This window comes from Solanum stenotomum, chromosome 1 (genome assembly GCF_019186545.1).
Source record: "Solanum stenotomum isolate F172 chromosome 1, ASM1918654v1, whole genome shotgun sequence".
Lineage (NCBI taxonomy): Eukaryota > Viridiplantae > Streptophyta > Magnoliopsida > Solanales > Solanaceae > Solanum > Solanum stenotomum.
In genome coordinates, this window is record NC_064282.1 from 26,536,480 (window position 1) to 26,559,025 (window position 22,546).

General features: G+C 37.7%; 2 protein-coding genes, 1 long non-coding RNA gene and 1 pseudogene across 3 annotated transcripts; 1 reads left to right on the forward strand and 3 right to left on the reverse strand.

Annotated features, from left to right (window-relative positions):
• The first annotated feature begins 892 nt into the window (after positions 1–892).
• On the forward strand, positions 893–6,699 carry LOC125869567 (putative E3 ubiquitin-protein ligase RF298). The gene is made up of 3 exons (XM_049550043.1): positions 893–1,120; positions 1,687–3,856; positions 5,997–6,699. Exons 2-3 carry the CDS (start codon positions 1,694–1,696, stop codon positions 6,537–6,539), a joined length of 2,706 nt encoding a protein of 901 aa, XP_049406000.1. The 5' UTR covers positions 893–1,120; positions 1,687–1,693; the 3' UTR covers positions 6,540–6,699.
• A 1,162-nt stretch (positions 6,700–7,861) lies between these two features.
• On the reverse strand, positions 7,862–8,971 carry LOC125870178 (uncharacterized). Its single transcript, XR_007446870.1, has 3 exons — positions 8,732–8,971; positions 8,523–8,664; positions 7,862–7,983 (listed from the first exon to the last, which is right to left on the reverse strand). It is a non-coding gene; the product is annotated as an uncharacterized LOC125870178 (long non-coding RNA).
• Positions 8,972–10,057: 1,086 nt separating this feature from the next.
• Positions 10,058–12,376, reverse strand: LOC125869598 (putative pentatricopeptide repeat-containing protein At1g16830). The gene has a single exon (XM_049550071.1). It carries the CDS (start codon positions 12,170–12,172, stop codon positions 10,199–10,201), a length of 1,974 nt encoding a protein of 657 aa, XP_049406028.1. The 5' UTR covers positions 12,173–12,376; the 3' UTR covers positions 10,058–10,198.
• Positions 12,377–16,364: 3,988 nt separating this feature from the next.
• Positions 16,365–19,687, reverse strand: LOC125867896 (uncharacterized; annotated as a pseudogene).
• Between the last annotated feature and the right edge of the window lie 2,859 nt (positions 19,688–22,546).

A 22,546-nucleotide genomic window follows, 5' to 3' on the forward strand; every position in this document is an offset into this window, starting at 1 on the left:
CTTAGATAATTGTATTTTGGTTGGACTAAAGAAATATTTGGAGCACAAGTTAATTATATGTTTGTACGCAAACTTTACCGAAAAAACCCAAAAATCTGAAAAAATCCGAGGTTTATTAGTTTGGTTTGATTTATAAATTTAAAAACTCGACACAATGGTTTGGTTTGATATTTGAAAAATCCGAACCAACCCGAGGTAGAAAAATTCGAAAAAATCCGAATCTTATTAGTTTGATTTGGTTTATAAATTTAAAATTTTTACACAAATAATTTGATTTGATATTTAAAAAATCCGAATTAATCTGGTCATGTACACCCCTATTTTGTAGTAACTGAGAAATCTCTTCCGATATGTAAAGTTCTTAAGTTAATAGGAATCGAACCATATATCTCATCACACAATAATCATGTCAGATGGTTTTTTTTAGTTTCCCAATGGTGGTGTCTGTATTGAAGCTTAACTGTTTCGAATTCGCACCGTGTAGGACCCCATTAGTTGAAAAATGGTCTCTACCAAGGATTTTTCCATATTTAGAGCTCGAACCCTTGATCTTGATTAATAAAAGAGCAGCCACATCCACTGCATTACCTCCGTTGATGGTGATATTTGTAGAATTTTCATTATCCCACTTTTCCTTTTTTTTTCTCCTTCTCAATCTCTCTATGTAATAACTATTTAAAAAAAAAAAAAAGATAGAAAAATCAAAAACCCTATCCACGTGGGGGTGGGGGTAGCTTGAGCCTTGCTGTTTGGTTTGGTACAATGTTAACCATAGCTAAGCCAAAAAAACCCTATGATGACTCCTCCTAACCATATCTAGTTTGATTACATGTGTACACATTTGGTTAAGTTAACCTAAATACAAAAATAGAAAATAGGAAACAGAAAAAATAGAAACAAAATAAAAAAATAAAAAAAATGTAATTTCACCCCCAAAATTTAGAGAAGAGACAGAGAAAGAGAAAGAGAGAGAGGCTTTCAATGTATTAAAGCTAGAAAATAAAAAATAAAAAAGAGAAACAAAAACTAAAAAAGGATCTTCTCTACTCTTTCTCTAATCTCCATGCTCTTAGATTTATCCTACCTTTGATTTGCTCAAAAATTTTTAGCTCTAAATCTGGTATGTAATTCATCGGAATAATCTTTAAATATAAAAAATTCTCACTCTCTTGTACCGATCTTATCTAAAATGGAATCTTTTTTCTTTAATTTCCGGAATTTTCTGAATTTTTTTTGCTGTTTATGTGTTTTGGTCTGATTTTGATCGATGATTTGAATTGGGTTTGATCGGAACTTAAATGGGTGTGATTTAAATCCGTTCAGTATTGAGAGTTTGTATCTGGGTAATTGATGTTTCATCATTTAACCTTCTTGTTCTTGATGTAACTTTTACATGTTTAATTCATATGGGTTCTGTTAATTTTGTGAAATTTGATTAGATTATAAGATTTTAGACTTACCCAGAAATTGATGATCATGTTTTGATATGGTTTTGGTTAAATGCACTTTCATTTGGAACAGCTGATATTTTCTCTGATGTTATGTGACACTATAAGAACTTGGTTTGAGTGTTTTTGTTATAGCTATGTGCATTGATATGAGGTCAACAGTTTTTTTGTTTGTTTGTGATTTGTAAGTTTGTTATGTGGATTGAATGTTTCTAAAGGGAAAAAATGTGTTTGGCAGCTAAGTAATGGCATCAATGGTTGCAAAGGCATGTGCTACGCCATCGGCTCAATATACACCTGCTGTGACAGTCTTGGAAAAAGGAAGTAGGAATAAGAGGAAATTCAGAGCGGATCCACCTCTAGTTGATCCCAATAAAATGATTCCTTCACCTCAGTTTGAGTGCACGAGTTTTGAATTTTCAGCGGATAAATTTGGAATGATCCCTACTCATGAATTGTCGAATGGTTGTGATATGTGTAGCCTGAAGCAAGACAGCTCAGAAAGTTTGAAACTTGACCTTGGATTGTCTTGCAGTGTAGGATCGTCTGAAGTAGGTCCAAGTGAGCCGAGAGAGGTAGTTGAAACAACTGAACAGTTCCATGATGCTGATTGGAGTGATTTTACGGAAGCCCAGCTAGAAGAGCTTGTCTTGAGCAACTTGGATACAATTTTCAGAAGTGCAATTAAGAGAATAATGGCATTTGGTTACAGTGAAGAGATTGCCACAAAGGCTGTTTTAAGGTCTGGTATATGCTATGGTTGTAAGGACATTGTATCAAACATAGTGGAGAATACATTGGTTTTTCTTCGTAGTGGCCATGACATTGACTCATCCGGGGAGCATTATTTTGAGGATTTGCTGCAAATGGAAAAGTATGTGTTGGCGGAATTGGTCTGTGTTCTGCGGGAAGTTAGGCCTTTCTTTAGCACTGGTGATGCAATGTGGTGCTTGCTAATATGTGATATGAATGTATCTCATGCTTGTGCAATGGAAAGTGATCCTTTGAGTAGTTTGGTTGGTGACGGGAGTGAAAACTCCTCTGCTTCTGTGCAGCCTCATTTGCAATCCGAGGTCAAAAGTTCTGAATCCATCACTAGAATTCCCTGTAAGCCAAATCCTTCAGTTGCTTGTGCACATTGTTCGTCTGAGACTTCCAATGTCGCTTCTGCTATTTCTGGGCATAGCTTCCAGTTGGAGGCATCCAATATGCCAGGAGTCCATGAAATCAAACCTAAATCTTCATTTGCTCTGACTGGAATTATGCCAGAGAAAGATTCTTCAAGTTCTCTGTTTGACACTGTTGATAAAACCTTTACTGCCACAGGAGCACCCAATCCTCCAACCGTTGAGGAGGAGTTTGTGGGTACTAGAAAGGTATCTGGCATCACCAAAAGGGAGTATATACTTAGGCAAAAGTCCCTACATCTGGAGAAACATTACCGCACTTACGGTTCAAAAGGGGTCAATAGGAAATTCAATGGTTTTAGTGGTTTAGTATTAGATAATAAACTTAAGTCCATGGCAGACTCTGCTGGCATGAATATAAAGAACGCTTCATTGAAGGTCAATAAGATCTCTGTTGCTGGGAGAAAAGATAATGTACACCATAGTATCTCAACAAATAATGGATTTTCTTCAACATCAGTTTTTGGGTCCAATAATGGCAATGGACTTGTTCCATTACCTAATACAAATATCCCTTCTTCATCACCGCAAGTCAGTACTTCACCTGCATTGCCTGCTGCTGATACTGAGCTATCGCTCTCATTCCCTGCCAGCAACATGATCCCAATGCCTCTTAGTTATAACGCTGGGGCCGGTGTTTGTGCTTTTAATATGATTCCTAATGAAAAATCTATTGCTCAATGGGTTCCTCAAGACAAGAAAGATGAAATGATTCTAAAGTTAGTTCCAAGGGTTCGCGAATTGCAAGGTCAGCTCCAAGAGTGGACAGAATGGGCCAATCAGAAGGTTATGCAAGCCGCTCGTAGACTGAGTAAAGACAAAGCTGAGCTTAAGACACTTCGGCAAGAAAAAGAAGAAGTGGAGAGGCTGAAGAAAGAGAAGCAGAGTTTGGAGGAAAATACCATGAAAAAGCTAGCTGAGATGGAGAATGCCTTGTTTAAGGCTAAGGGACAATTCGAACGAGCTAATGCGGCTGTTCGTAGGCTTGAGATCGAGAAGGATTTACTAAAGAGGGATATGGAAGCTGCCAAATTGCGTGCAGCAGAGTTAGCTGCAAGCTGTCAGGAAGTATCAAAGAGGGAAAAGAAGACACTCTTGAAGTTCCAGTCATGGGAGAAGCAGAAAGCTATATTACAGGATGAACTGGCAGCTGAACGACGAAAGCTGGTGGAACTGCAACAACAACTGGAGCAAGCTAAAGATGTTCTGAACCAGCTCGAGGTATGTTTACTGTGAGAATAAGATCACAACTTCTTCAAAGATGCTTCTTGTCAAAGAAAACTTAGGCTTCAACCAAGTTAAAAAGGTTTTATTATCTAGTTAGGTACTGTGACCTTCAGCCATTCATGCTGTAGAATAAAAAGGATAAAATTAAACAGAAGAACTGCAGAACTTAGGTAAGAAGATACTATTTTACAAGCTTAGTAAATATGTTGAAGGTTATATAAGACTCTTGATAAAAAATTGTGAATAACTGGTATGGTGGTTCTCTGGCTCTCCACTGACGTACCTCTTCATCAGTCGTTGACAAGCCGACATCTCTGTGATAAAAGCTTCATGCAATCTGAACTTCAGCACTTGCGACCTTTTTACTATTTGAGAGATAAATCTAAGATGATAAATATGAATGAACCTTTTGTATGTGTTTGCTTTAAAAATGGCTTGACGTGGTTTTTGAACGTCACTCTCTCTCCCTCCCTCTCCAACTTCATTCTCCCAAGAGAAGGTTGTGGTGACTGGTAAATGCAATTATTTTATTTTATGTGTTCTTCCAGATACAATCACCTGATGTCTATAATATGCATATTAGGAATATATCTTCCAACTTATGCAGTTTGAGAATTTGAAAAATGAACATGAGAACTTTTGTCTGCTGGATTCTTTATCTGAGAATGACTCGACTCTCGTACGCAAAATTTCTCTAGGTATAAGCAAGAGTATGGATTAGCATCTAAATGATGCAAGGATTTTCCCGTCTTCTTTTTGCATTGTTCTGTTAGTACGGGTGCATAGCATATTTGTTCAGTGCAATTTTCCTCACTTTGTTATAGCGTTTTTGAAGTGGATAGCTTGTTGTTCAAAGTCAAATAGATGTCCTGACAATGGGAATAAGGTATATCCACCTTCCATAGTGTCTTGTTGCCTTTTATTTTTCTTATAAGAGAATGTCTTGTTGCATTTAATCTGTTGAATTCAATATGCTTTGACATTGATGTCTGATATACATAATTTTGCAGAACACATCTCTTGGTATATCTTGAAGGGGTCTTTGGTAGGGTGTATGAGAATAATGTTGAATAGGGTGTATTAGTAATGCTGGTAGTAGTTATCCTGAGATTATTCCTTATGCACTGTTTGGTTTGGTGTATTAAAAATAACAAGCATTGCGTAATTGCTAAAATGGATTGTGTTGTTGCAAGGTCTGCGTACACTTTACCATCCCCAGACCCCACTTAGTGGGATTTCACTGGGTTGTTGTTGTTGTTTGCAAAAATACCCTCCTAAAATACACTGGGAAGGATGTGGAAAAGTTTTTGAATGACTATTGTGTCTTTTAACTATGCTAATGCATGCATTAAAAATCCTTGGATTACTATACCCTTGTTTGCCATGTATTAGTTATATTTAACATAATACCAAATAGAGTGTATTAGTTATACATAGATTGGAGAAGTGTACCAAACAAGGTATTAGTAATATACAAAGTTAATGCATGCATTATTTTTTCTAATGCATCCTATCAAACGACACCGAAGTGATTAACCTTGAAGAAATTTCTCAAATGGATCTCAAGACAAAATGGTAATATGTAGAATTATAGGAGTAGGTTGTTGGCACTGGCCTCTTACATGCATCGCTGTGGTTGAGAGCTCTGAAAATGACTTCAGATTGCAGATTCAAAGAAGCATGAACAGATAGATTTTAACTTCTTGCTTCACTTGAGACTTTGCATTTTCCATCATCATAAACTCTTAACATGACATTCGAATTTGTTTTACCCTTACCTAAGTATTGGTAAAAACTGTACAACATCAGAAAGAATACTTTCTGAATGAAGCATATTTGTCAAGTTTGACAAGGGAGGGATAGTCTAGTGGAAAGGACCCTCTTCCTTCAACCATGAGTCCAGGAGGAGAGGGAGTTGTTACCATCATCAATGATACTCATCTGACACTTTTCCTTTTTGCCTTTTAGTATTTGAAATTGCTAAATGCAAACATATCAAGGGGAGTGGTTATTAGGTTGCAGGTCTCTTTCATAATACAAAGACCTTTGTGCTTTGAACCTATGTTCTTATGCCAATGTATGTTCTCCCGATGAGACAAGTGAATGATCTTACCGACAAGCCAATGTCTTGCAGGGTAGATGGAAGCAGGAGAAGAAGGCCACGGAAGATTTACTTAGGCAGGCTAGTTCACTAAGGAAAGAGAGAGAACAGATTGAAACTTCAGCCAAATCCAAGGAGGATATGACCAAATTAAAAGCTGAAAGTAGTTTACAAAAGTATAAAGATGATATTGAAAGGCTAGAAAAGGAAATATCCCAGCTCAGACTAAAGACCGATTCTTCAAAGATAGCCGCTCTTAAAAGAGGCATAGATGGAAGCTATGCAAGCAAACTGACCGACTTTAGAAATGCTCAATTACCAAAGGACACTGAAATACCTTATATCTCCACATTTGTGACAGATTTTGAGGAATATTCTCAGGATGGAGGGGTGAAACGAGAACGTGAGTGTGTCATGTGCTTGTCAGAGGAGATGTCTGTGGTTTTTCTGCCATGTGCTCATCAAGTGGTATGCACAACATGCAACGAGCTTCATGAGAAGCAGGGAATGAAAGAATGTCCTTCTTGTAGGAGCCTGATCCAGCAGCGGATTTGTGCGCGTTATTCTCATACTTAGAGTTGCTTCAGAGAATGAGTGAAGCTGTCAAAATACTGATTCATGAAACTTTATAATGAATAATGCATTTGTGTTGCCCTTTTCAAATGTATGGACAATTATGCTTGCAATATGCGACTCTTTTCAAGAATGAAAAGTAACAGAAAAAAGAAAAGAAAAATAAGAACAAAAAAAGAGAAAAAGAGTGTTTAGTGTGGCCTTTGTAAATCATCTGTCTCTTTTAAATAAACTTGAGTTTTCCTTTGTGTTGTTCTATGCATCTTTATCGACCATATGCGTTAACTAAACATGGTCATTATTTTGTTGGCTATTTATAAGAATAGATACTACAATTGATCTTTAGCCAAAATGCCGCGAAAAGCATTCAGATAATATACTGACTATTCCTTTAATCTCCTCTGATTTTGTGCATAAGGAGGTTCTCTCATCTTGGTGTATTATATAACATTTGCACATACTTGAGACTTCAATTTCTTAATGACAAAATGCTTTTCTTGGCCTTTGAATACCTACTTTTGATAGACAGAGTTATCAATCAAGGTGATAGGTAATCGTTGGAATAGTTGAAGTGCGAAAAAAGAAGAAGAAATAAACACCCAAGACACTAATACAACTGAAAATGCTTCTCCTTTCACCCTTGTGACAACAAAGATCAAAGTCACAATGAGCAACCTACTCTTGCAGCAATTGTAGAACTCTGAAATAATCATCACTCAAGTGTGTAATAAATTCTTGCAGTATATAATGATTATTTACGGTCACGTACTTATGTATTATTTAATAGAAAAATCACGAAAATTTCACCCTTTTAATAATAAAAAAATTATGCCTTTTGTGTTAGTAGGGTGAAATTTTTGTAAATTTCTATTAGAAAATACAGTTTCCTGTAAAAATAAAATCTGATACGATACACAATATCCCTATGAGAGTCAGCTTTGTTAGGCTGAATGTGTGAGCTATAAGGTAGTCGATCTTGAAGAAGCTGAGCCATATTCTCCACTTCCCAATCAGTACAATTTCTTCTAAATTTTACTAACCAACCTCGATTGCTTCTACATTGACTGTTGCCCTGCTGTTTACTGCAAAATTGAAGAGGTCGGGAACCTGTCTCGTAGAGGAGTATTCCCTCCCCACCCAATCGTCATACCAGAAAAGTATTCTTTTCCCATCTTCTAGCTTCAACTGTATGACGGGACCTTACAGAGTTTAGTACACCAAGAAATAAGCATTCGAGCATCATAGTTGGCAAGCTCTTATATTGCATTCCAAGCACTTGCCAAATATGTGACTAATGATGATTAATCACATGGGGATTATACTAGGAAGAATGGCCTAACAGGACACCATGTGTTCTGTATCTGGTACACTTCCAGATTGGATAAGCTACTACCTCCACATACCAGCTTTCATGGGGAGCATAACAACATCATCTTCCAGACAAATGCTGAATAAATTGAAACAATAATGACTAAGCAACAGAGCACATTTTAAATGGACTTGAATGACAGTATCATGTCGGCCCACAAGGCATGACCAGTTCATGCTGACATTACATAAGCCAAGACCACTAGAAAAAGATCGAGACACGCACCAATAAGTTTCTTTTTATTTGTCAAGCAGAATTATATCCCTTAGATAAAGAAGATTCCAATACTGCAGTACATAGCTGCAGTACATAGTAGATATTTATCTTACTTTTGCATGTAACAACTAAGTTTTGGAAAAGCCCATTAGTCTAACAATAACAGTGGCTAAAACATTTAGAGTTTGCTATAAAATAACCATAATTTTCTATATTCCTTAAGTCAGTGAAAGGTTTCTCCTATGGAGAGATCTACTTCAGACTCCAAGTAGTGATAATCACACAAAAGGCAACTTGGTATGTTCCACCAGCAACAATTCACAGAGACCAACCTCACAGACTGACAGTCCAAGCTTTACAAGAGTAACAGACAAAATCATTCAGTTAGGTGAATTCAGTACCTCCATCTTGCTCATAGCTCCAGTTGTGGGAGCAGCAACAACAGTCTGCCGAGCCCCAGGGTTCATGAGATCTTTTTCAACACCATTTCACAAATCACACAAGCAAAGGATTACAGTATCACTCAGCATTTAGCTAACCAACCTGCATGAGAGAGTGAGTTAATTGAAATCTTTGAAATCAAGTTTTACAGAGGCAACAGTATACATACCACATCTCATGGATTCCTTTTGCAGTATTATCACTTCAGGCACACTTCCATGGTTCAATATCCTCCTCCTACACAACATTAAAGAATAGGTGTCATTCCTATACTACAGCCCAAGAGCATCTATAGCTCAAAATATAGTCTATTCTTTAAGGCATTAACCAAGAGTCTATAAGAAGAATCAGCCTGGTAATATAAATCCTGCTTTACAAAAAATGTAAATACTTTACGAGAGATCTCCAAATTACTGGAGTGGTTATCAAAATCGTGAGCATCAACATGTAGCTTCCAGATTCCAAGTGATAATATCAGGGCTGAAGAATTTTATATCTCCAGTGCTTTCACCAGATATCAGTGCAACTCATGTCACCGGTAAATTTTACAGTTGAGAATAACAGTAAACAGACAGTCAGATGGAGACTCCTAAATTCGAGAATCACTTCAGGATATCAGAAAATGCATGACTCAATCACCAGACACTAACTTTTTTAACACCAATGCATAACAAGAAAGCATTACTAAAATGAAGTTTCAATTTTTTTACGGATTGACCTTTTTCAATGTAGCAATGACACTGCATACAGATTACAGACCAAACAGCGACAACCTTCTAGTCCAAAGTCTTGACAAACTTCTAAGCTCATGAATGATGTCATCCTTATACCAACACCAATGACTAAAAAAATTGCTCATAAGTAATCTATAGAAAAAAAATTCAACAGCATTAGTGAGACAGTATAGTTTAGAGGGTGTTTGGATTGGCTTAAAAATTGGTCAAATCTACTTTTAAGTCGGTTTTTGACTTCTGGAAGTGTTTGACAAATATAAAAAATAACTTAAAACAAGTAAAAAATGACTTAAAATAAGTTGAGAAGTGTTTGGCAAGGTCAAGAATGACTTAAAATAAGTTTAAAATGACTTAAAATAAGTCAAAATCCAAAAGTAGGTCTCCCCCTACTTTTTATTTTTTGACTTAAAAGTCATTTCAGTTTGACTTTTTATTTTTGACTTAAAAGCTACTTTTTTTAAGCCAATCCAAACGGGCCCTTAGTATCGTGAGTTCAAAGTTCTACGAGTCTCTATTGACAATTTTTTTGATCTTGGCTTGTAAGCTCCCTTTAAAGCGCACTTGTTTACTTATACAGAACATAATCCCCCCACCCCACCCCCCACAATTCTATAAGCAGTGACCACTCATTTAGGACAAAATCAGCAGACCCCAAAAAGGGGGAAAAGGAAAAAACGTTGTAAAGAAAACAAATGGTTAAAACAAGTTGCATAATAGAAGAGCAGTCTATTTGAAAATGTTTGTTAGTTATTTGGAGTTTGGATGGTACCTTTAGGGAATCAATTCACTCTTAAGATCATATGATCATCTTAGGGTTCCCGAGCAAGAGTAAGGTCAGATTCTTGATGAACTCAACTACAGAACTTTGCCATAGACAGAATAAGCTGTCAAGTCAAATCATCTCAACCAACTGAAACAGCCACCTCTTGGATTTCATCTGAGCTGGATGCGCCAAAATCAACGCTAGTAGACTTGTCTGTGTGCACATTGCTGATGTTTACCTGATGAACTAGCTCATCGATCAATTCTGCATATGCTTCCCTTGGAAGGATTCCGGAAGTTGAAACATCAGTCAATAGAGTAAAGAGTGAAGCAGAATGGCGGGATCTATACAGGAGATTTTTCATAAACCTCAGACTTAAATGGTCAACTTCAACACTAGCATTAACCATTTCAAGTAAGATCTCTTCAACCATGCTAACATCACTTCTTTTACAGAAACCCGAGAGAATCAGATTATAGGTCTGTTTACTTGGGGCTAGACCAACCTCCTTCATTTGGCGGAACAAGGCATAAGCTTCTCCAACTTCACCACCAGTAAGAAGTCCACTAATGGCAATAGTGTAAGAAACATCATCGAGTTGGGGCTTCCCTGAAGCAGCTTTCCTGATTAAGCTAATAGCTTTGTGAAATTTACCAGATTTTATTAGCCCATTTATTATCACAGTAATTATGTGAGAATCAAGCCCAACGTGACTTCTAACAAGTCCACGGTACACCTTGACTGCCTCTCCTATCCTACCTGACCTGCATAATCCAGTCAATAATCCAGCAAAGGTATACTTATCTGCTACGAAACCTCTATCTATCATGTCATTGTAAAATTCAATGGCACCAGCAGGATAACCAGCTTTGCAGAAATAGCTAAGGAAAGAGTTACAAGCAACTAAATCAGGTTGGATCTTGAATCCAGTTATGAGCAGAGGTAGTTCAACGAATTGCTTAGAGAGACAAACGGTTGTAATCAAAGAACAAAGAGTATAAGAATCGGGTATTAGTCTTTGCTCCCGCAAAAGGAAGAAAGCATTAATTGCATCTTCATACCTCCCCATTTTAGAGAGGCAGTCTATTAACACATTACAAAGAACCAAATCAGGGGAGCATCCTTTTGATTCCATGGTATCCAAGATCCCAAATGCCTTGCTTGGCATCTGGGAATCAAAAAATCCCTTGATCAATGATGTGCAAGTTACAACGTTTGGTGAATACCCACTCTCTACCATCTTCTTAAGTAAATGACTCGCAGCATCCATGTTCCCAGCTTTACAGTGAACATCAATTAATATACTCCAGATTCTCTCACATATAGGAACACCCAAAACTATCATCACACCCAATATCTGTTTTGCCTCTGCTATGCAACCTCCTTTACAATAACAATTCAAAATCACAAAAAATGTCTCCTCATTAGGATAATACCTTTTCCTCAACATTATTGTAAGTACATCCTGAAGATTAACCAAATCATTGAGCTTACACAAGTTACACACAGCAATGCTATACGACAAAAAATTTGGAACCTCGGTTTCTTTCAAAACTCTAAGTGCCACTTCGACACGCTCAATCTTGAACAATACATCCATTACAATATTCCTAGAAAAAGTATTTGGTGTATAACCATATCTGAGTATTTCCTCAAATGCCTCGAAAACTCTATCATACATTCCACCAAACCAGTAAATTCTCAATAAAAACAACAAAGTTTGTGGCTTTATTACACAACCAACCTCCTCTAATCCCTTAATAATCCCTTTCACTGTTCTAAACCTCTGCGTCAACCGAGACACAATACTAACTATAAGGGTCAATATGCCCCTATCATGAAAGTAATTAGGTTGCCTTGCACACCACAAGAAAAACGAAAAAGCAAGAATGTCAGAACGGCAATTTGATAAAGTAGTATGTACAATTCTAGGGGTTAATATGATTCTAGGATTTTCAGGAAACTTCTGGTAATGTCTAGAGGAAAAAGAACCTTGTGGGGTATCAGCAAAACATTGAATTTGTGAGCATAGACTTCGAAATGAGGCCAAAGATTCCATTTTGAGCATTCGATGTGAAGCTATTCTTCCAATGGAGAACCATTTCCATAACATTTCCAGTATACAATACCAAGAAACCTAAAATACAGCAGAAAGAGAATAAGAGAGAGATTCAGGCAGACACTTTTTGTCTACATTGATGAGTTTTTTTGAAGATGGAGCTAGGAAGTTGGTCATGTGCTGGTAAAACCCCGCAGACCAACAAAACCCTAGAAGACGATTAACCCGACTGAATCCAAGACCCGAATCCGACTTGAAAATGTTATTTTTGTGCTTCGAATCTTTTTGGGGAGAAGTACACAAAATAGGCCAATTTATGAGTTAATAGCACATTTTTTTTTACTTTTATACACATATTAGTCTTATTTGTCTTGTAAAAATAGTTAAATCATATATCATATATCATATATTTATATAAAAGAGAACCCTAGGCCCGCCTACGTGGCGTCACCACAAGCAAGAATTTCCTTTTAAATTTATTTATTTCCAAAAGTACCCTTTCCCTTTCATGAAAAGATGTGACTTTTATGAAAAATTGTGACTTTTATAAATAGTTGCGACTTTTATGAAAAATAATGACTTTTATGAAAGGTTGTGACCTTTTTGAAGGGTTGTAATTTTTCCAAAGAGTTATGACATTTCCGATAAGGCACAATAAGCATTTGTTCACACTATCCTTTTTGTCTATAAATAGAGAGATTTCCTCTCATTTTCAAACAACGAAAATTCTAAACTTCTTCTTCTTCTTTTTCACAATTAAATATTAGTGTATTTTGCTCATGTTGAGTGGCTCACTGACACCATTGTTTTTGTATCAATACACTTGTGAATAGAATCATTCTATCCTGAGAGGATCTATTCCTTTAAACCTCGGATATTAGAGGGGAACAATTTCCTTAAGGGGAAATTATGCATTCAGTGGGCTCAATTTTTTCCTTTCCGTTTCATTTAATTGTTATAGATCCCGGTATATTTTTTACAGTCATTAATTTATGCTTATGATATTAATTGTTGTTTTTGAGTACATGTTTTAAACTTTGTTGTTTATGTTTATGTAAACTTATTGTTATAAGTATTTGTTAGTACATATAAAGATTATTGATTTATTCGAATATTTAATATCTCATGTTGATGTTCATCTAATTTTCCAAAAATATCAAATAGTAACACTTTCTAGAGGCAAAAGGATAAATTATAAAATCAAATTAAAGATGATTGATTGAAGGATAAATGATAAGATGTTATAATTATCATTTTCCTTTATACTATTAATGTTCGTTACTACGTAATCTTGTATGTAAGACAATATAATGGTTTAGTTTTAATGACCGATAGGTTTTAAGTATTATTTTATAAATTTTGTGATATCAAATTTCCGCGCGAAGCACGGATAATTTTACTAGTACATATATAATATATTTTTGATATAGTTTTAGTATAATAACACATAAATTAATTTAAATATTTTTTAAATGTTTTAAAAAAATTCAGGTATAATATAATTTTAACATTGTTAATAAGATTAAAAAAAATAAACGATAATAACAATACATTTTGAATTCAATATATTATATATATTATGAGTATATTTCAATGAACGTAATGAATACATAACTAAAACATTTTAAATGTATATAAGTATTATATGTGAATTTCACACATTCAAGTATTATTTAAATTGCATCAGGCGTGACTTTGTTTTTATAATTCTTATCTAACAATGTTAACTTTAGGTGTCTTCTTAGCATTATATTTCAACTTGATGAGACATTCATAATTGTTAACATAATTCGTTTATTGGAGAATAAAAAAGAAAGATCTTACAACAAAAAATAAATTTAGACACAGATGGAGAGTTTGGATAAAAACAATACATCTATTAAAAGATAACACAAATATCATATATGAAATCATAAGAACTAAATATGAAAGAAAAAAATTAAGGAAAGACAAGAAAGGGAGAAGAATTTACTGGTGGTACAAGAGATGAGAGGAGAAAAAACTTAATCAAAGGTGATTGAAGAATGAGATAGTGTTAATTATTTGTGTCAAAATAACTACTTCTAGAGATATCATAAAACAGATGAGTTATAACTTGAGAAAATATAGCCATAGATACATCGATATTTTAAGTTATCCATTTTTTTTTTATTTTGCAGAATTAGGAGGGTTGATTCAAAATTTGAACTTTGATTCAGTTGAGAAATTTATGAGGATTGAGAGATTTAAGAAGCAAATTAAGTGGGTGTGGTAGTAGAGGTAGTGTGTCACGAGCCTATTTTTCGAGGGTTCGTGGGACAGCAAATGAAGGCTTGCACAGCTCTTCGGATGCTCAGTCCTAACACAAACAAGCACTCAAAACGTGCAGCAACAATCTGTCTAAAACAGTCCACACAAACAGCCAACGAGAAAGTAAATCGAGGGAGGCAAGTGCCAATTTTCTTGATATTTTTCTAAGTGTTCTACATCCAAGTGAACCACTACAATATATGTCTAAAAGCTTAAAAACAAAGCTAAAAACGTTGGGGACAAGTTCCCCAAAAATAATGGACTACAAGTTTGTCTTTACAAAGTCAAAGGTATGGTGGGACAAGGTGGAGTGTTCCTTAATTTAAGGCAGCCTTGTCCCTGCTGCTGGGGCACCTTTTTGGCTGAAAGTCTTGGCTGCTACATGTTTCTCCAAAAGTCTCCAAGTCACCTCCGAAAGCTGGAAAATAATCGATGCGCGATTTGAGACCCGCTGCAGCGCAACTCGAATCTGCCTCGCCCCTGGAGCGGCTGGAATTTAATATAGCTCCTTGTGGGGCGGTACACACTTCCCCACCTGATTTGGCGACGACCCCGGCGCTACACACATGCAAATAAGAATGGACTTTGTTGCGGAATTGCCACAAGTCCTCGTACTTCTCCCACGTTGCCTCCTCCGGTGTTGTTCTTTTCCAATGGACAAGGAACTGCGAGCTCGAATTGTTCCAGCCTTTACCGTGAACCAGTTGGTGATCAATAATTGCCTCGATTTGTTTATCCACGGCTGGTGGAGTAATGAATATTTGAGCTCTACCGGTCTACCCCCGACCCTCGTCTTCCACGTCTTCGAAATATGGCTTCAATTGACTTGCATGAAAGACTGGATGTATCTTCAAGTGATGGGGCATGTCAACCCGATACGAGATTTTGCCAGCCTTAGCAATAATCTCGAAGGGACCTTCATAGCGACAAATCAGACTTTGACTCACCCCTCGTAGCGACTTGAATTGTCTAGGGTTTAGTTTCACCATAACTCGATCCCCAATTCGATAGTCGACTGGTTGTCGCTTCCGATCAGCGAACTTCTTCATTTTTCGGGCTGCCTTATCAAGATAAGATTATGCAAGATCAACTTGTTCCTCCCAGGCTTTCGCCATGTGATAGGCCGGACTCTTCAAACCGGCATCGACGGGCAAGGATTGTGGCGTGTTGGGCCGCTGTCCGGTCGCCAACTTAAATGGACTTCTCTCTGTCGCCTCACTCCGCTGCAAATTATAGGAGAATTGGGCAGTGTCTAGCAATTTTGCCCAGTCCTTCTGATTGGCACTAACATAGTGCCGCAAATAGCACTCCAGGAGTGCGTTGATCCGCTCCGTCTGTCCATCCGTTTTTGGATGAAAGTTGGTCGAAAACTGCAACTCTGACCCAAGTAAGCTGAATAACTCCCTCTAAAACGTACCGGTGAATCGAGGATCTCGATCACTAATAATGTACTTGGGTATACCCCAATGTTTCACGACATCTCGCAAGAATATACGGGCTGCCTCTTTGGCTTTGCAGCTGGCTGTCGTGGCAGTGAAGGTTGCATATTTCGAGAAGCGATCAACAACAACCATGATGGTCCCGAACCGCTTCGAATTCGGTAAGCAAGTGATGAAATCCATGGTGACGCTGTCCCATGGTTTCTCAGCAATAGGCAGTGGCTCAAGTAGTCCACCCGGCGCCTTCGTTTCAACTTTGTCTTGTTGACAAACGAGGCAAGTATGCACATAGACCTCAATGTCATCCCGCATTCGAGGCCAATAATAAGAGGATTCCAGCAAAGCCAACGTTCTCTTCTGTCTCGGGTGACCAACCACATCGTATCATGACCCTCTTTGATCAAAGTACGCCGAAGACTAGCCCATTTCGGCACATACACACGTCTGCCTTTGGTGTATAACAAACTATTCTCTTCCCAAAACTTCTTCGTCTTGCCTTGTTGGGCCAAAACGAGAAGTTATTTTGCCACGAGATCGTATTGCATACCCTCCTTAATATCATCAATGACGCTGTTGCAAGTGGAGCTAATAATCGCGGCAAGGGCAGCCTTGCGACTAAGTGCGTCGGCTACAACATTAACCTTCCCTGGCTTGTACTCAAACGTGAAATTAAATTCAGCCAAGAAGTCTTGCCAACGGGCCTGCTTGGCAGTCAACTTCTTTCGGGACTAAAAATACGTTGTCGCGACGTTGTCCGTCTTAACAACAAAATGAGCCCCCAATACATAATGATGCCAAGTCCGTAAGCAATGGACCACAGTCGTCATCTCCCTTTCATGGGCAGAATAGCGTCTCTCCACGTCATTCAACTTCCTGCTCTCAAATGCTATCGGGTGGCCCTCTTGCATTAGAACACCACCAATGGCAAAATCAGACGCGTCGGTATGAATTTAAAACGCCTTGGTGAAATCTGGCAGCGCCAAGACCAGCTCATCGGTAATGGCTGCGTTTAGCTTTTCAAAGGCAGTTTGACACAAATTAGTCCACTCCCACTCACGACTCTTTTTCAGCAAGTCGGTGAGTGGAGTAGCAATAACAGAATAGCCAAATATGAAGCGTCGATAGTAATTAGGGAGGCCAAGGAAGGACCGCAATTCTGGTACCTTCGTTGGAGCCTCCCAATCCTGAATTGCCTCCACTTTGTCACTGTCCATCCTTATTTCGCCATGGCAGATCGTGTGACCAAGAAACTAGACAGTGGGCTGGGTGAAACTGCATTTTTCCCGCTTCACATACAAATCGTTATCACGCAACACCTTGAACACTTTGCAGAAGTGCTCAACATGCTCATCTATGTTGTTGCTATAGACGACTATGTCATCCAAATAAATTACTACAAACTGATCCAAAAAGGGATGGAACAGCTTGTTCATCAATGTACAAAACATAGCTGGTGCGTTTGTCAAGCCGAAAGGCATGACCAGCCACTCAAAAGCACCGTAACGAGTGACGTAAGTTGTCTTTGGTTCGTCACCCTCGGCAATCCGGACTTGGTAATAACCCTTCCTTAAGTCCATCTTCGTGAACACCTTGGTCTGTCCCAAACGATCAAATAAATCTGCAATCAAAGGAATAGGATATTTGTTCTTCACCGTGACCTTGTTGAGGGCCCGGTAATCAATACATAAACGCAGCGTCCCTTCCTTCTTCTTTTTGAACAAAACAGGCGCACCAAAAGGCGCCTTAGAAGGCCTAATATGTCCCGCGTCCAGCAACTCCTTGAGTTGCTTCCTTAGTTCCTCCAACTCAGGGGGCGCCATACGATAAGGCGTCATGGCAGATGGCTTTGCCCCGGGAACCATTTCGATTTGGTGATCAACTTCCCTTCGTGGTGGTAACCGTTGGGGAAGTTCTTCCGGCGTCACGTCCCTATTATCAACAAGGACTTGCTCAATATAGTGAGGCAATGCTGCTGCCTCAATCGAGTCTCCGACGCCTCCAACAAGGGCAGTAAGAAAGATTGGTTCCCTTCTCTTGAAGCCCTTGACAAGCTGCATGGCGGATAAGTGCACTCCGTTTTGTGGTACCCGAATAAGGGGTACCACGCAAGATCCTCCGGCATCGCTGATGTGCATTTGGTTGAGGCGTGGTGAAATAAACGCATTAACCTCATACCAAAAATCTAGCCCCAGAATAACGTCAAACACGTCCATGGGCGCAATGGTGAAATCTGTCAACCCCTTCCACCCTCCTAAATCGATAGGGACTTTAGGAGCAAAACCATGGACAGTGGTAGGGAGGGCGTTAACAGTTTTCAACATAATATTACTGACAACATAATTTAAACAAATATCTGTGGCCCTTTCATTCGTTACAAAATTGTGAGTTGCACCGGTATCCACCATAATTATAACGTCTTTGCCATTCAACTTGGCATTGACAAACAGTGATTCGCGCGGCCTTACACTAGCAGGCTGGGCAGCCAATGCAACAAGTGTCATGTGATTAAATAAAGCCATGTGATTGAACATGCCAACAACAACGTTCTTATTCCTGTCCGTTCCACCAGTCTGCCCAGTTTGCTCCTCGGATGGTCCTCCGATTTGTGCGACAGTTTGTTCTTGCTGCTTTTGGGCAGCAACAATTGCACTCAATTTGCTCAATGACAAACAATAACGGGCAGTGTGAGTAGTCTCACCACAAATATAACAACCCTCACGATGTGGAGCGCCTTTCTTACGATCCTCATAGTTTTTGCGAAATTAGAAGGTTGGTTACGATTGTTACCTCTCGTATCGCTGCCTCGATTGGGAACTGGCTTGTTCTTGTTCCTACTGCTATCCCCTTTGGGAGGAACGTTTTTGCTCCGATTGTTCCTCCCTTTCGCTACATCTTCCTGAAAATCAGTGAGCGATTCTGCCACTACTATCGTTTCATCAACATCACGAACTTGTCGCCTTTGAAGTTCCTGTTTGGCCCAGTGTTGGAGGCCATCCAAGAAATAAAACAACAAATCCTCACTGGTTAGGCTCGGAATCTGGAGAGTGAGCCTCGTGAATTCTTTCACATAGTCACGAATGGAGGACGTTTGCTTCAAGTCTCTCAACTTTCGACGAGCCTCGTGCACTACGTTTTGAGGGTAGAATTGTCGCATTAACTCCCCTTTGAACTGCTCCCAATCGTCGATGGTGCAAACCCCTCTCTCCATGTCAGCTTTTTTCCTCCGCCACCACAACATAGCGGTGTTGCTCAAATACATAGCTGTTGTCCGAATTTTGACAGCTTCACTAGTCATGCAAACATACTCAAAATAAGCATCCATTTGCCATAATAAGTTCTCAACATCTTGGGCATTCCTTTCCCCACGAAACTCCTTTGGCTTAGGAGCTTCGATACGAGTCTCACGTACAGTAACGGGACCAACAACTCCCGCAGTGGCAGTCTCATCAACCTGCCTCTTCAAAGTCTCGAACTCTCGGTGAAGAGAGGAGAGAGCTTCGGTGAGCTTGAGTTCGAGGTTGGTCAGACCTTCCTTATTAACCTCTTCAAGCTCTTCAAGGTTACTTTTCACCTCATCGAGGCCTTCAAGAGCAACCGTTTTAAGAGAAGTGAAATTGTTTTCGAAAATCTCAAGTCGCCTATTCAAGGCCGACAAACCAACCTCAACTCCGAGGATCTTCTCGTCGAGTTGGCTGGTGTCGGAAACTTCTTCTTCCCCAAGGCTTCTGCCAGAAACAGGAGGGTTGGATGAGGATTCTCTTACCCTGCTTTTGTCACGTTTTCTGGCAGTGTCTCTCCAAACTTACTGCTCTCCTTCTTCGTTGCGTTGAGACTTCGACATCATGTTCTAACCGTTGCTCTGATACTACTTGTCACGGGCCTATTTTTTGAGGGCTCGTGGGACAGCAAATGAAGGCTTGCACAGCTCTTCGGATGCTCAGTCCTAACACAAACAAGCACTCAAAACGTGCAGCAACAATCTGTCTAAAACAGTCCACACAAACAGCCAACGAGAAAGTAAATCGAGGAAGCAAACTTTGGGAGGCAAGTGCCAATTTTCTTGATATATTTCTAAGTGTTCTACATCCAAGTGAACCACTATAATATATGTCTAAAAGTTGAAAAACAAAGCTAAAAACGTTGGGGACAAGTTTCCCAAAAATAATGGACTACAAGCTTGTCTTTACAAAGTCAAAGGTATGGTGGGACAAGGTGGAGTGTTCCTTAATTTAAGGCAGCCTTGTCCTTGCGGCTGGGGCCCCTTTTTGGCTGAAAGTCTTGGCTGCTACATGCTTCTCCAAAGGTCTCCAAGTCACCTTCGAAAGCTGGAAAATAACAGATGCGCGGTTTGAGACCCGCTGCAGCGCAACTCGAATCTGCCTCGCCCCCGGAGCGGCTGGAATTTAATGTAGCTCCTTGCGGGGCGGTACATAGTGTGTATGTTTGTATAAAAGGAGAAAAAGTTATTATACACAATCTAATACAAAAAGATGAGACTCAACTTAACTATTTTATTAAATAATAATCATTTTACATAGTTAATTAAAACTATAGTCATGCAACATAAACATAACTAATTATTCAATGTTATCCTAGTTATATAATTTTTTTCCTTTAAAAAATAAAATAATCACATTTACATAGATATTTTAAACTTTATAGAATTTTAAATAACTTTCCTATAATAATAAAAATATGACATATAATATATATAATTAATACAACAATTAGTACAAAAATTTATCATTCATTCTTTTTCAAAAAAATTTAGTTTCTTCGATGTCATAATAATGGTATCAGAGCTTCCATTGATCCCAATAAATTTATAAATTTACTAAAGAAAATTTTTAATTATTGTAAAATAGATGTCCACATACATATATTTTGTGGTAATGTTTATGTACACACAATACATTGTGTGTAAGATGGATACACACAACATACTATGTATTATAACTTAGTGAGAAAATACACATAATAACCCCTCTGAACTTGGACGAATAACTTACTTTAGCACTTATATTATACGGGTGTTCAAATACTCCCTTTAACATCTTTGAAGTGAATTAAATGTGACCCTAAGAGATAACGTGACAAATAGAGTGAGTGCACTCACCTAATAGCGTGTGAAAGAGTTAAGAAAGGAAAAAAAATTATAAAATCATACATGTCATTTTTTTATAGGTCAATATATAATTAATGTTTTAAATATTATTTTCTTAATATATTAACTTTTATTAAACTATATGAATTTTCTTATTGGCCCACAAAACTATTAATTCTTTTCTCTTCATTTTATTGTCTTCCCCAATAAGCTTCTTCTCCAAGCATATTTTTTTCCTCCATCTCCATCTTCATCTTCAACTCTAACAATTACTTCAATTTCACCATCTCTTTAGTAATCCACAAAACCCAACACCAACATCTTATTATTAACGTCAATTTCACACATATAAATTTTGTTGATTTTTAACGGAGCTAAAAAAACTTGTTGGTTCACCGAAGAAGACGAAGAAAGGAAGACAAACAGGAGATGTGGTGAAGCTCATTGAAAAATATGAAGAGGAAAAAAATGAACAGTCAAGAGCTAGAAATGGTGAAGAAGAAGGAAGAAGAAAGAAGTGAAGGGTATGGGGGGNAAATGGACCCACATTTTAAATTTTAATTTTAGAAAATACATTTGTAATTGATTACTTAGTGTAAATTAATTTTAAGAAGTGTTAAAGAAAAAAATGTGAAAATAATTAATAAAAAATTAATTAATGACGTGGTGCTGACATGGCTATGTTGTGGCACTTACATGGCTATGATGTGGCAAGAGAAAGTGGTATAATAATCATTGGGTGGTTTTTAATTCACTTCAGAGATGTTATTAGGGGTATTTAAACGCCCATATAGTTTAAGTACTTAGTAAGTTATCCGACCAAGTTCGGAGGGGGGAGGGGGGGGGGGGGTGTGTTTTCATCCATATAATTTACTTGGTGCCAAAGTATTTACATGGCAAATAGATATCCATGTATTATACTTGGTGTCCAAGTATATACATGTATATAACATAAGACAATAGTAAGTGAAAAGAAAAACATTCAATAATAAAGAAAAACTACTACTACTACTTTGTGTGTCTCTCTTTCTCTCATTTTCTTCTTGTCATTCTATTTTACTACGCATGATTCATTTTATAACAGGTTATCTGCACGAGTCTCTAATTTATATTAAAGATATACATGAGATGAGTAACAAAATTGGGGAGATCTTCCAGTAAGTATCTAGGTATATATTTTATCTAACATTTATTTATGAATTTTTTTTATGCTGCAATATCTCTTTTCTGGATTTCTTTTGAATCTAACATTCATTTAGTAACAAGAGTTTTTAAAAATGTTGTTTGAATCTTATTAGTACTATGCTTAAGATGTTTATGTTTGCATCATTATTGGTGTAGTTTTTATATCTTAGTACGTGTATTTTGTGAATTTTGATTATGACAAATTTTCAAATAAGTTACACAATGAAATAAACTTTTCAATTTGTAATAATCATGGCTTATTCAATTTAGAATTTGTGATTTTTCTTCCACTCTCTTTTAAGGTGTATTTCCTCTTTATGCTATATTTTGATTTAACTTTAAAATTAAAAAAATGAAAGTTGTTTGATCAGTTGAGCTTTGGATCTTCACTTTAATCAACAAAAGGATAAA